We start from the raw sequence: 14,955 nt of genomic DNA on the forward strand, positions 1-14,955 counted from the left end.
ACATAAACTTGTACCAGGTTAATTCCAAGAGCCAAAGGCAGCATGACATAGGATTTACTATTCTATCCCACTATGCCCCGAAGTTACAATGAATAGTGAAAGCCTGCACCTTACAATCTTCCACTGGCCTCTTCCATTTGGCTTAGCTCTTTTCTTAACACTGTCTTTCACTTCCTCTAATGCATCCCCCTGTCCTTCAAAATGTCCCACAAACAATGATTGAGAATGGTCATCAAATTAGGCCTACTCTTATTACATTTAATGATTCTGCATCCTCTTTAGTCCAGCATCTATAAAGTACTTTTTAAACTTCTAGTTTTACATAACTGTTGGTATTGCGATCATAGCCTCAGAACCTCCAGTTTTATGTAAAATTTAAACCTCAGAGACGTGAATTTTCATTTCAAATATACCACCTGCAATGGTCACGGTTTGAACCATGTTCACCTTGGTGAGAAGACAGTGATAATTTCACTTAACTATCACATTCATGAGAAAGAAATGGCTTGAGAATTAGTGCTCCTTTGCAGTCTGTTTCATTAGAAAATACAGGATATAATACAATATTCTCATAACACTAACCACCAAATTTCTAAGATATTTTATTATTATTATTATTATTATTATTATTATTATTATTATTATTATTATTATTATTATTATTATTATTGGTTTTCTGAGCGGATCAGTACCTACTCTTGTAGCTGTCACATATCCATTCGAATGAAATTACGATTTGTTTCCTGAGAATAAAAGCTGAGGGATAATTAGACTACCCTCCACATACTTCTTAATCAATTGTAAAAATTCATTCACAGTTCAGGATCTCTGCTACAATTCACATGCTTGTCTTATTGGCAGAGTCTGAGATGCAACAGACATGTAAAGTTTTTCGTAGAAGTAGGGAAAGACACAAAACTGTTGAGTTTTACTATTTCAGTAATGTTTGCAGGAAATATTTTAATAATAATTCACTTTACCTTGTTCAGTATTTATTATCTAGTACTAAGCCCTAAGCATCAATTTGTTTACTAGTGTAAGTGGGGTTGTTTTCACACACACACACGCCCTGCTTCTTTATCTTCAATGTCTGTCTCTCCTTGTAGCCATACAGTACCTGATCAAAGGCCTTTTCATAAACATTCTATGCATAATATATGCATATCCATATAAAAAATAGCTTTAGCGGACAAACTTGTGGTCTTCTACAAACATACTGACCTTATACTGCACATTCTAAAATCAACTGATGCCTAATCTGTATAAAAAGAGCCCAAAAGAGCTGCTATTAAAAGGTAGTAGACAGACAGAGTCTCAGAAGTAGGTGTGTTATATCGTGGCAGACAGCCTCGTTGAGTAACTGGTTACAAATAAGGACCCTGTATTTATTATGCATCCATGATTGGACATATTTCTTTTAGTGAATCCCACCTGTCAGGGTCTCCCATTATTATCCAATATTTCCTGCAATTGATTCTGTCAGGCAGGACTAAGATTAAAAGTGATCATGGAAAAAGTCTCTTAAAACCTAAATGTTGATAAATACTTAAATAGTAGCCTCATATTGGTCAGGCACTCGCACTTAAACAGATCAATTGTTCTATTTGGCAGGCACTTACTATTGATAGGAAACTGAAAAATACGTTTGTAATTTTCAATCCCGGACCAGCCTCGGCTCACAGCACGATATGTCAATAAATTCGTCTCAGTTACAATGATATTTCCGCCATGATAGTTCTCTGACTCTGCAGCTATATACAGACAACAGAAAGAACCGTGCAACAAATAACTTCAGTTTGGTATAATACTCAGTTACATATACTGGTATCCATTCAATGAGATCCGCTATTTCAGTTATGAATAGAACAGACTTGCCTTTAAATATTAAGTACTAGATTTAATTTGAGTCATAAAATAGTGTTTGGTGACAACGGACTAAGCTTCGGCAATTCAGATAAGTACAGAAATTTTTTTTCATTATGTTAATATGGTGTTGGTTGAGTACTTATAAAATCATCATTTGTTAATACTTGTTCATATTATCACCTAACTCTCTATCATTGACAAGTTAAGACTGCGTAAACAATACTATGCATGATTTAAGTGATTTGATAGAATCTGAGGATATTCTTGTAGAACGAAACATGTCATTCCTTGTGTAATAGTTTGTATTTATTACAGGTATGTTTATAGTGTTATAATTTTCATTGAAATTTTGTGTTTGACAGACTGGAAAGTTTTTTAATGTCCAAATTTAATTTATTTCATACAATGATGATCCCTGCTATTTTAGTTATGTGGGATGAGCTGTGAAAAGAGCAAGAGTAGTTAGGGCTGTAATATACTCTACCGAAAAATGAAATACATCATTTTTCAAACTCTTAGTGAAACTGAAGCAGCAATGATTGCTAATGTTGCTTAGAAACATAAAAATTAAGTTTTACTTTTTAGCCAGCTGTTTCACGGAACTGAATGAGACTGGGTAATGATGGTGTCGGCCACTCATAAGAAATTAGTTCTTCCTTAGTAGCTTAATGAAATAAAAATGTTTCTGAAGTTCCCTTTAGGGAAATCACATGATCAATAAAATGTGTGATGTGATATTACCTAGCAACCATGGATTGCCATGACATACAGATCCACCTGTGTAGCTCTCTTGGCCTGTGCAGCTCTCACAGTACTGTTGCTACATAACATCACGTAACACATTTTGACACACGGCGCTAGTTTGTTACATAAATTTTCGAATGACCTCCCAGCTCTAGGGCATATTTAGGCCAAAATTTTTTTTCGTTAACTCTTCAATTTTACAATAACAACGTTTATGCCTTTTTACTGGATTTTCACCACATTTCTATGTATTTGCATTACAACCTACTTTTACCATACTAATCCATGCAAAATACAGTAGAACCTCATTAATTCGGACAGCCGTTTAATAATGCAGGCAGTAATACACTAGTGCAGTTAGAGTATAAAGCTGTGTTATGAGCACCATGTTGTAAACTAGGCAGTTTGTGCCACGCCTAGTGGCAGTTTGTTGACCTTTCCAAAGCCAAAACTTAGTGAAATTAAAGACCATCTAAACATGGTCATTAAATACATTGAAGATGACAATGAAAATTTATATGCATATTATGAACATCTGAGGCATTTGCGCGCGTTAATTATTATAGAAATTAATTTCAAACGAAGACAACAAAATGTCATCAGTTTCTTCAAGCCAGTAAACGTGTCAAGTGTGGTTCAGTGTAGGTGTGCCTTGAGTGTTATGTTCTAATTCTGTACTACACTAGTTATTCTGTATTTTGTAGGGCCTAAAACTGTATTTCATTAGTTTATATCTTGTATACTAAATAATCTTTGTATTTCTTAAATTTAAAATACTGTACTGTACACGTTCTTTTCACTGAACAGAATGTTTAAATATGTAGCTTGGCACATTTTATATGTTATTTTGTTTAATCTGGACTTTCATTAATTCGGACAACCTAGAGCCTCGATTAGTCTGGATTAATAAGGTTCTACTGTATCAGAATTTTCCTTGACATACACTGCCTTGTAAACTAGGGTGTAGGAGGAATAGTCACATCCTAATTGTCGGAGTTTCCAGTTCTCCCCCCACCTTTCTCTCCTAGTCCCCACCAGCACTGCCTGCCTTTTAAACATCAACACGGAGGATGAACCAAGCTCTTCCTTTCAGACAGTAACTGGCTCAGAATATCACCTTTAATTCCCTTCCCTGACCATGTTCCAATTATGCTAGTTTGTCATTTCCTTTTTTAATTGTGACAATGAATGCTAATAAACTTCTATGTCGTTTAAAAAAAATTTTTTTTTTGCTAGTTGCTTTACGTCGCACCGACACAGATATGTCTTATGGCGACGATTGGACAGGAAAGGGCCAGGAGTGGGAAGGAAGTGGCCGTGGCCTTAATTTGCCTGGTGTGAAAATGGGAGACCACAGAAAACCATTTTCAGGGCTGCCGACAGTGGGGTTCGAACCTACTATCTCCCAAATGCTGGATACTGGCCGCACTTAAGCGACTGCAGCTATCGAGCTTGGTCTTCTATGTAGGTAAATTATGAAGTGTAAGATCTTACATCTTATATTGAATTATCACCACTGATTTTGTAACATCCAATCAGTTCTTTTAAAATATTTAAATTTATTTTCTGTTATAATCATAATTTGCAACTCCAGCTTTATATAATATAAATTTGAATGTATTTTGACTTCCTAATTTCTAACATTGTATTTCCCCATTTTAGTAAAATAATGAAGGGTGACTTCTTTTAATGAATGATTCACTGCTCAGTGTTAGCTCATAGGAGAAATCTACCTGTTATTATATACAACTTCCAAAAACTGCCCAAAAGAATTAATAACAAATTTATTATAATGACCATAATTTCATTCATAAAACTGATACCCATAGGATGTTTTTCCTAAAAACAATATTTATTAATTACTGCAATGCTGTCACCCACAATGCTGAACACTATATTTTTATCCATAAAAAGAACACAAGCTGCACAACACATTTATCATGAAAAATGAAAGCTCATAATAAAAATCAAAAGCCTGTCCTTCCAGTCAGCTTATTGTCTCCAATAATAACTATGCAATTATTAAAAATTATTAAATCAGTGATGATATAAATCATTCTTCATAGTATAGGTAGGTAAGGGTTATTCTGCCCGAAGGCAGGTCCAAACCTCCGCAGAGGTGTTCCTGAGCCGGAGTTTACGTGTGGTAGGGTGGCCAGTTCCTTTCCGCTCCTCCATTCCCTTACCCCCCACCAACAGCACGTGGCAACCCATCCAACTCCTGACCACGCCCAATGTTGCTTAACTTCGGAGATCTCACGGGTTCCGGTGTTTCAAGTGAAAAGAGATTTTCTGTACTGTCTTCACCACTCACAGGAGGATAAGACAGCAGATACCGTACGTAAAGTTTTCTGAGGGTTCTGTTTCTCTGCTTAGAGAGGAAATGCTTGACACACTGCTACTGGGTTAAATTCTCAAATAATAAGCAAACTGATTTTAAAATGAGTGAATATTAAGTAATTCCTAAAATGCATGTTTACATATGATTTCTGTGTAATGATGTTTATTAATTTGAAAACAAAATCTAATAACATAACATACACGAGGACTTCAATGACATTGACGAAGTGATTATAAAACCTAAGTGACTGACAATTTTTATTTCTGTATTTGTTGCAAGGTTCTTTCATGCTGTCAGATAGAAACTACTTCTCTTTTACACAATCCAAACTGTGTTACATGCATACATAAATAATATTGTTGTAATTTTAAGCTCCAAATTAATTGCACTTACACTTTCTCCAAAACAAGTGGTATAATAATTAAGTTTGTAGTTTTTGCTCCAAAATGACTACCTTTGTCATCCATGAAAGGTAGTTTAAATGTTATTACATAAATAAAAATTTTCTTTGGCATAACAAGACATTTCTTCATTTTTAAATTTCAACTTATACCAAGACAATCTTGGAACTCCTAACGACCCTTGTTACATCAGGGATATTTATTTATTAAATTTTTTACAATCCTGAAACTCTTAGGATCCTATTTACATTAGGTTTTTAGTGCAACCTTTATTTGTGCTGTAGCATAGGGAAAAGCAAAATTAACAAGTAATGAAATGGAACAAACAAGTGACAAATCAAGTTATATTCGGAGATAGAAACACAAAAAGGAACACTTAATAGGATAAATACATGACAGGTCAGTGTGGGAAGGAGGAGACAAGGAAAAACATGAAAACACAACGAGGACAAGGATGATCCCCATATCTTTATACAGTGCTGTCTTCATCAGAGATCCATCTATTTGAAGACAGAAATGGCCCTAGTCCTTGTGTGTTTTCATGTTTTTTCTTGTCTGCACCTTCTGCTAATCCTTGTTCCCAAACAGACCTGCCATTGTGTTTATCCCATTGTGTTCCTTTTCATGTTCCTATCTTCTTATACACCGCACAAAAAGCAAAATGTATTATTATACTTTGCATAGTAAGAGTTGTAAATACTGAAACATTAGAAAATGACTACTGTAACAAAACTGAAAACCTATGATTTATTAAGGATTACTAGTAATAGTAACAAGGCTATTAACATCAGAATTACCACAAACGTTAAATCAGATAAACTGGACAAGTTTGAGCTTCTTCTGACAGTTTGAGAATAAATTTGATATAGTCAGCTTCATTTCTTGGAATTAAAAATATAATCGCAAAATGTAATAAATATTAACCAAAATGCTTTGTTTTTATATAATCTGCACTAAAATGCTAATGAGAATAGGATCTAACTCAGCAGTGAGAGTTGAATGTTCTCCTAAGAGATGCATTGGTGTACCACAAATTTGAAATTAAGTAAGTGTACTGTTTCACATACCCTACAAAATGAATTACTTCACTACTGATCATTACAAGTCATTGAATTTCAACACAAAAGTACAGAACATAGTAACATTCTACGTTGAGTAGAACTAAACGAGTGTTGAAGGCTTTGAGATTTTTAACATTTGTATGATCACATTGCAACAGCTATCACAAAAGATATTTCTCTAAAGAAATGAAAATTTAAGCATATATAGAAGCCATGCAACATCTTATACTTGATAAGAAAGCAAATTTGCTGTTTTGTATGCCTGTTGTGATCATAACCATGGGATCTCCAGTTTTATGCAAGATCCAAACCACATAGATGTGATGTTTTCACTTTACAAATTCTACATGTAAGGATTGTTCAACTGAAACATAGACAGAGCTCGCAACACTGGAAATAAATTATGGGACTGCAAAGAGGTAGTACCACCACATAGTTTGGTGTTTTTAGTAACACTCAGAACACCGTCAGTCTGAGAAACATGTCCAGTGAGTAGAGGAAATAGTTGAAGCAACACTGTTCTGTAATACATGCATCCAAACAAGTACAATGTGGCACTATTACGTTCTTATGAAAAAAGATACTCTCAGTCAAGAAAACTGTTAGGAGCTGTGCTTATGATGCACAACAATGCACACCCTTATGCTGACAACACAACTGTTGACACTCCGTACTGTTTTTGCTAGGATCTTATCGATCACGTGCCTTAAAGCCAAGATCTGTTCCCTTGTGATTATCACATCTTTGGCAAACTGAATAAAGCCCTGAAGAGTAAGCATTTCCCCAATGATCCAAGTGACTCATGCTGTTGTAGAAAAGTGTTTCAATCTTTAACCAGCGTCGTACTTTGTGTAGGGTATACAGAAAACTAGTTCAGCGTTGGGTCAGGTGCCTGTATGATGTGGGTAATTATCTGCAGACTCTCTTTACTGGCTTCAGTATGCTGTCATTTTGATATAGTTTATACTGACCAATACATACAGTTTAAGTTCTAGATCAAGTCTATGCTTCAACTGAACAACCCTTTTACACTGAACGTTATTCAAACTGCAGCTACCTCGACAAGAAACCAGCAGTAACATCACTTAACCATCACACCCTTTCATCTTTAAGCCTAATGATCAGAAATGGTTTCTTCATAATTGTAACTATAAGTTACCATTATTCTGTAAGGATAAAACAACTGCTGACAGGCAGCAGGTTGAGTGATATAACTATAAGGAAATCATTCTTAAATTCATATCCAGACACCACTTATTCTCTTCTTATTCTTTCTAATCCCTGTACTAAAAATTTCTTTTTTAATTGTTTAAGAACTGCAATGTTATATTTGATGTTTAATTGTTGCACACTATCTAGCATAATACAATTATTTCTGAATTTAAAAGCATGATAGAAATTTTAAAATTTAACTGTAATAATATGTACTCTCAGTGGGTTATAAAACAACTTACAACATACTGAACATTGTTGTCATGTGCTTGCCCCCTTAGTACCTTAGTACAACCAGAGTAGTCCTTACTACAAACCAAGGACTACCAAGTTGTTTTGGTTAGTTTTAAATAAATAATTAATGTTGATCACTGCAACCAATTAATATCAGCAAAGACAAATGACAACTTGACCAGAGAAATTACTGCTGCAGTCATTCAGGATGTTGCTGCAGGTCTTTCTTAAGAAAACATGCTCTTGCACGGAGATTGCTGGCGCTTTGTTTCTTGCTGTGAATCTTGATGTGTATGGGAGACGAGATGGCCGGTTTTGTTCTTGATTCACTCTACTCACCTGTATGAGTTGTGTTACCTTCTGTTACTGATGGTGTGCCACTAGATGTCTCTGCAGGTACTGTTACTCCTGTTGTCACTTCCGTTTCTTGTTCTCCACTCAGCGACGATGCAGTCTTCTTGTTACGATCTGGTCGGGTAGGACAATCGGCTATGAGATGGTCTTCAGATTTGCAGTGATGGCATCGCTTTGGCTGTGGACCCATTGTACACTTAGCTGCAATGTGGTTAGCAAACTCGCCACAGTTGTAACACCTGCAAGACAAAATGCAAGAATTAAAATTTGATGTACTGAGAAAGTTTCATGTAAAGAGAATTAAAATCTTGATTGCTTTGATGTATAAAATAATGATCCTACAAGTGCATAAGGACTAGACTGTACATTAAAAATTTGAGAATGGCAGTTCTTCATCAAATGTTTAACCTCAACAAAAAGCCAACATGGCATAACAGAATAAATAAACTGACCAGAGCACAATATGTCACCAAGAATAGCTACAACAAAAAGAGCCTCTCAATAGCAACAAAATTAAAACATAACAAAACAGTCATTCAACTAGAAATAACATACTGGTATGCAAGTGAAACCATCTTCAAAATAACTAACACTGCACAAATAGACAAAATACTCAAGATAGAAAGAAGAATCATTAGAATGTGCATCAACAAATCATACGGTACCAAAAAGATGGACACTGGAGAGTAGCTTCTAATGAAACAGTCTACAAGGAAATAGAACCAGTAGCCCTAATGAGCACAATCAGGAAGGAATGCATTTCATTTTTTGGACGTCTAATCAGGACACCAGAGATCAGGAGAATAATGGAAAAATTATGGAATAGTAGGCCTATGTGCAACATTAAGTGGATTACAGAAATCAAGGAAAATATAAATGAAATACAAATTACAGTGGAAGACCTAAGAAACAAAACCGAAAAATCAAGAAACTCACAGATAAACAAAGCGGACTGCAAACCAGAATCAACAGACAATAGGAAGGGTGATTTCTGATGAAGAAAGAAAGATAAGATCCAAGAGAATGAAGATGTAACTGGGCTGACAGGAAACTGAAAAATTATTTGTATAAAGTTGGCAAGAGTGGTCCAATGAAGGCCATAAAATCAAAATGCTGACAGATAGTGAGTTACTTCCAAGAGTAGGTATTAATGTAAAACTGGCAACCTTATGGGCAGAGTGGGTATCTAAGCTACCTCAGGTATACATTATATTGCCTGGCCACATTTCACGGCATTGTTACAGCATAGTTGCCACTATAAAAGAATCAACCCATGTATCCTACCCTACTGGTCAATTTTCTGATGGTGAAAATTTCTCCGAGCAACGGGACTCAAACCGGCTAACCAGGACGCCTTACGACCGTGGCCACGAGGCGGGCTTAGAGAATGTCTTTATTTTACAGCAGCCATCGGATGCAGATCGAGCAGGCAGTGCTTCATTTAAAGGAAGAAATTTTTCTCTTCGGTCATAGATGTGCATACTTCAGATTTATGAATATGCTTATGTGGCGTATGGCATTTTATGAAGTGAAAAATGAATAACAACTGGAGTATGAAGGAAATGTAGTCACCTAAGAATATTTAACATGTGAAGGGTAGACTAAATCACAAATGAAGTTGGAGAGACAAGAACGATTTGTTGGAAGATAACCAAGGGAAGAGAGAGATTGACAGGACACATATTGAGACACTTAGGACTTGTTGATTTTTGAAGGAATGAAGTTATAGGAGGAATGACCACCTGGCCTAGGCGGTGAAGGCGCGATCCGATTCACCCGGAAGAAAGTGGGTTAGATTCCCTTTCAGGAAATTCAACGCTTAAGGAAACGAGATGTCCACTTCCGGAGGTCACATGGCCCTGAGGTTCATTTGGCCTACATCAAAAATGAGTACGAGGTAAAGGTGGCCGGGCGTAGAGCTAACCACTCTACCCCAGCAAGTAACGAGGTTACGGGTAGTGCAAGCCTTTACCTTCCCGACTCATCCAAGGGCCTTCGTGGCCTGTACGGAGATCGCTTTGCTCTGCTCTGCTTTGCTTTGCTGAGTTATTGGGGCGGGGGGATAGAATGATCTATATGATCTTCCTTTGTCAACTTTTGTTCTCTTCCGACCCCAACGTTATTAGGTTTGCGAGGCCTTCATGACCCTTGTCTTTCTTTGGTCGATACCATTTTTCCGAAGCGTCGGGCCTTTTCTCTTTATCCGTCTGATTATTAAGGGAAAACTGTTGCCCAGTTGTAGGCCTACTTTTTCTTAAAGCAATAATCGCCGCCACCACCACCTACCCCACTTAACACGGGGTCTTCAGGAAGGCTGATCATGAATCTTTATGGCTCGCTAAGGTGACCTTGCGAATATCAGTCTTTTTGAAAACTACTGGGCCCGATATCCAGCCAATCTCGAAAAAACAGGATTTGATAAATCCGAAGTACCTTGTATCAACTAAACTTTAACGAAGCGCGCGCCTCCCTTAGCGAGTAGCGCCGAGTTCAGTAACCGGCAGATCGCTGGTTCAAGTCGTGCTAGTGCATAGTTTTCCTCTTTTCTTCCCTCTACCCCGTATGTTTCATTCTACATATATCCTAGTCAAGGACATGGTGGTAATGGATCAAGACATTGGTACAAAAATGTAATACGTTTTATAGGAAATGAAACATGTTTACATGTTTGTATTTTTCCATATCAAAACAGAAATTAAACGCCAACATACCATAACATTAATGCTGTGAAATTCTCAAAACTGCAGCAACTTTGCAATGACAGGAACATTTTTATGAAACGTAAATAATAAAAGTTTCATTCTCGATAGATATTTTGAAGCCTGCAGGTGTAAAAACTCTGCTCGATGTGCTAGATGTCACACGGCCTTTCGTTTCCCGTGTTTCTACGACGAGTACCTCTCAGGTTCTTGTGAAACTGGACCTCACAGGAAAGAATAATAAAATGCAATTGACAATAAGGAAAATGGCACTGTAACAACATTATTGTTTATAACATAAATTTAGCCTTTTTTGTTTTGATAAATGTCTAATTTCCTATAAGTTTTTCAAATTTGGCCCACTTTTTGAATCATTACAAATAATTATATAAAATATGCGTAGAATAAGAAAGAAAACAAAGCCATGTACGCAATGGGACTTCAACCCGTGATCCCTATTACTAGACTCTGCGCTAACCACTGAGCTATGTGCTCGCGTCACTCCGTTTACGTTTAGTTGATGCAAAACACTCAACGCAGATTTTCTGAAGGTTGCCTGGATATCTGATCCAATGGGTTTCGGACATCAGTATTCAGAGGGTCGCCTTCACGTATCATCCGCTTGAAAAGAAATCCGTGATCCTTCTACCTGACGGTCCCCTTATTAGTGCCGAGCTTATGGAAATATATTCCTTCCACTCCTTCAAGGGTCAGCATAGTCTGTGCACAGATGGCTTTGCTGCATCCAGCTGGATTGATGATCCAAACAACAACAAATACCTTCCAAGAGTGATATGAAATAACTACTGTACTCCCAAGTTTCTTTACGTCGCACCGAAACAGACAGGTCTTATGGCGACGATGGAACAGGAAGGGGCTAGGAGTGGGAAGGAAGGGGCCGTGGCCTTAACAAATGTACAGCCCCAGCATTTGCCGGGTGTGAAAATGGGATACCGCGGGAAAACCACATTCAGGGCTGCCGACAGTGGGGTTCGAACCCACTATCTCCTGAATGCTGGATACTGGCTGCACCTAAGGCCGGAATTACATCTACCGAGTACTGGGCCGAGTCACGCGCTTTGTTACTCGGCCGAGTAACTTATTGTGGAGTAGATGTGATTACACGAGGAAGAGACAGTGGACGAGTCAGTGCATTGAAACATTTAAACATGGTTATGTGAAGTAGGTGCAACGTGATCATACCTGCCATAATAGAGAAAATCGAAGATGACATTAGCAACAACAGCTTTTAATTTATTATTTTACATCTGGTACACCAAAGTCAGGTAAATTCATAGCTTCTGCCAACTTGAGATAAGCACATCACGCATGTTTTTGTCTTTGTAAAGAGCAGATTTGAAGTCCCATAAACATCCGTGTGTTTTGTACTCTTGAATGAATTTTAACATGTTTCACTACTCCATTTAGCCATTGTCATTGAAGAAATCAAATCACAGCGCGGCAGAACACTCCTTCACAATTGACTTGACTGATTACTAGTGATGTGCGCGAGTGATGCCTGGAATCGCGGTACTCGATTCTTTCGAGTCCAGGCTCGGACTCGCTTCGCTTGCGAAGGCTCGATGATAGCATGACGTCACACGTTCGCTCACTCGCCGGCTCGTAGAGGGATGAAGCATGCGTACAAGCGGTCGCTGAGGGTTTATGGGATTGCGACAGCGCGGTACGATATGAAAAAACTGAATGAATGCGCAAAAGGAATAACCTAAATTTGATAATTACTTGAGAACGATAATAATGCCACTTAATACGCATAATAAGATATGAAAATATCCGTTTACGGCGTCTCGCACACACTTCACTGAATATGCCATCTATTCTAATATTGATAATATAGCTTATCTGGCCTTCATAGCCCAACTTGGCCGGTTCGATACTGGTTTATTCCGGTAGTATTTGAAGGTGCTCAAATACGTCAACCTAGTGTCGGTAGAATTATTGGGACGTAAAAAATCTCCCGGGCGACTAAATGCGGTACCTCGGCATCCCCGAAAACCATACAAATGTACGTACTTGGACGTAAAAGTTATAACATTATTATTATTATTATTATTATTATTATTATTATTATTATTATTATTATTATTATTATTATTTCAAATCCCTGTCACGGTATGTATGTTGTAATTAGTGTATTTTAAACATGTGCTATTTGTAGACTATAGACGGTATTTCTGCACACATTGTATTGCTTCGCTACTGGTAAATTATATCTCATGTAGCCATTATGCATATACACGGGCGTAGATGTGCTAATACGATCGGTAGTATGACAGATTTATTGTAACCATAGCCTATTGCTAACCGCGCCAAAGCCTACAATCGTCCGGGGGAACAGGTGAATTACAGCAGTTTATATGTACATCATACTTTCGGCAGATATAATGTCGGGTATTAAGATGAGGCGTCCAGAATGTGACGTACGTTCACGCAGCAAATCAGCGGACAGAACGTCATTCTGTTCTAGCTAAACAGCTGACAGTTTGTTAGTAAGTCACAACCTTTAGTGCCTATGATGATGATACTAATAATCATAACAATCGAATTATTGACGACCGATGACTGAACAACATCAATCATCAGCAGCAAACATATTGCACTCCACACCACAAAAATATTCTGTGGCTGACCCTGAATGCCGTGCACTCCAGTACAGTAGATTTTAGTTCTAAGGCATGTCCACAGATAGCGACACCAGTATGCTTGGACTCGAGTCTGGAGTCGAGTAATACCGATTCTAAGAGCACATTACTCGATTCTACTCGATTCCGTCGCTAGCCCATCACTACTGATTACAATGACGGAGTGAAGCGTCGAGGTGAGTGGGCAGGTGGTGGGGGTACTCATTCGGCCGAGCAGTTGGGCCACGTTTCTATCCGCTGTCTCGCCCAAATCACTCACTTGCTACTAGACGGAGTACTGACTGTACTTATCACATTAGCCGAGTACTCGGTAGCCGGCGTAAGCGACTGCAGCTATCGAGCTCACTAACTGTTAGCTAAGGAATCCTTGATCCTAGATATCACGAGTGAACAGTTAACCGAGCTGCTTCGTCGACAATCATAGTAATATGTTATTGGCTTTATGATCCACTTTTTTAATGTCCCATTAAACTACTTTTACGGTTTCTAGAGACTCCGAGGTGCCAGAATGTTGTTCGGCAGAAGTTCTTGTACGTGCCAGTAAATCTAACGACACAAGGCTGGCGTATTCGAGCACCTTCAAATACCACCCGGCTGAGCCGGGATTAGACCTGCCAACATGAGCCAACGCTTCTCAGCCCTGCTCATCGACAATCACTTGTAACCTTATAAGGAGTCAATCACAATCACTACTGATCTGCGTTTAGGGCATTCGCCGAGGTAGCAGTTTCCCTATCTGTTTTCCTAGCCTTTTCTTAAATGATTTAAAAGAAATTGGGAATTTATTGAACATCTCCCTTGGTGGAGCTGCTCAAATAAGGAATAAAAAAGAGATAAAGATAGCGCGGACTATCGGAAGCCAAGTATAATATCTCCCCTAGTAGATATACACGACACGTGCTCAACCATACCTCGGGGCAGACAAAGCACAATATTTAACTCTGCCACCCGTGCATGAGGCAGCTGTGTTGGCATTCCTCCCTTTGTCCTCTGCCCTTAAAACAATATTCTCTCTGACTTTACTGCATTCTTGAACACCGAAGTATCTAAAAAGGAAATTAAGTCACGTAAAACTTGAAGTCCCGTGTCTACGATCACTATATCAACAGCCATGTAGCGTAGAATTACATTAGTAGACAAATCATCTTGAAAGTAGGTAAGATCATAATACGAAGATAACGTTGGAATCAAGGGGACAAACTGGGATAAATATTCATTTATGAATTAGAGATTGAAATAACTTATCACGTCAGACGTCCGATAAACTTCCAACATCTTTGCATTCATTTAAGAAAGACAAGGTGAACAATTGATAGGGATTCTGCCACCTGGGTGATAGCACTACATGCAGACCTGTGGTGATTGGTGATTAAGAACAGA

General features: G+C 37.9%; 1 protein-coding gene across 1 annotated transcript in view; it reads right to left on the reverse strand.

Moving 5' to 3' along the window:
* Positions 1-5,963: 5,963 nt before the first annotated feature.
* lin-28 (protein lin-28 homolog) overlaps positions 5,964-14,955 on the reverse strand; it is a 376,411-nt gene continuing 367,419 nt past the window's right edge. The window contains exon 4 of the mRNA XM_067143180.2: positions 5,964-8,452. Within this exon, the coding sequence (XP_066999281.2) occupies positions 8,191-8,452 (262 nt within the window). The 3' untranslated portion in view covers positions 5,964-8,190. The remainder of the gene's footprint in view (positions 8,453-14,955) is intronic.

Source organism: Anabrus simplex, chromosome 1 (assembly GCF_040414725.1).
Source record: "Anabrus simplex isolate iqAnaSimp1 chromosome 1, ASM4041472v1, whole genome shotgun sequence".
NCBI lineage: Eukaryota > Metazoa > Arthropoda > Insecta > Orthoptera > Tettigoniidae > Anabrus > Anabrus simplex.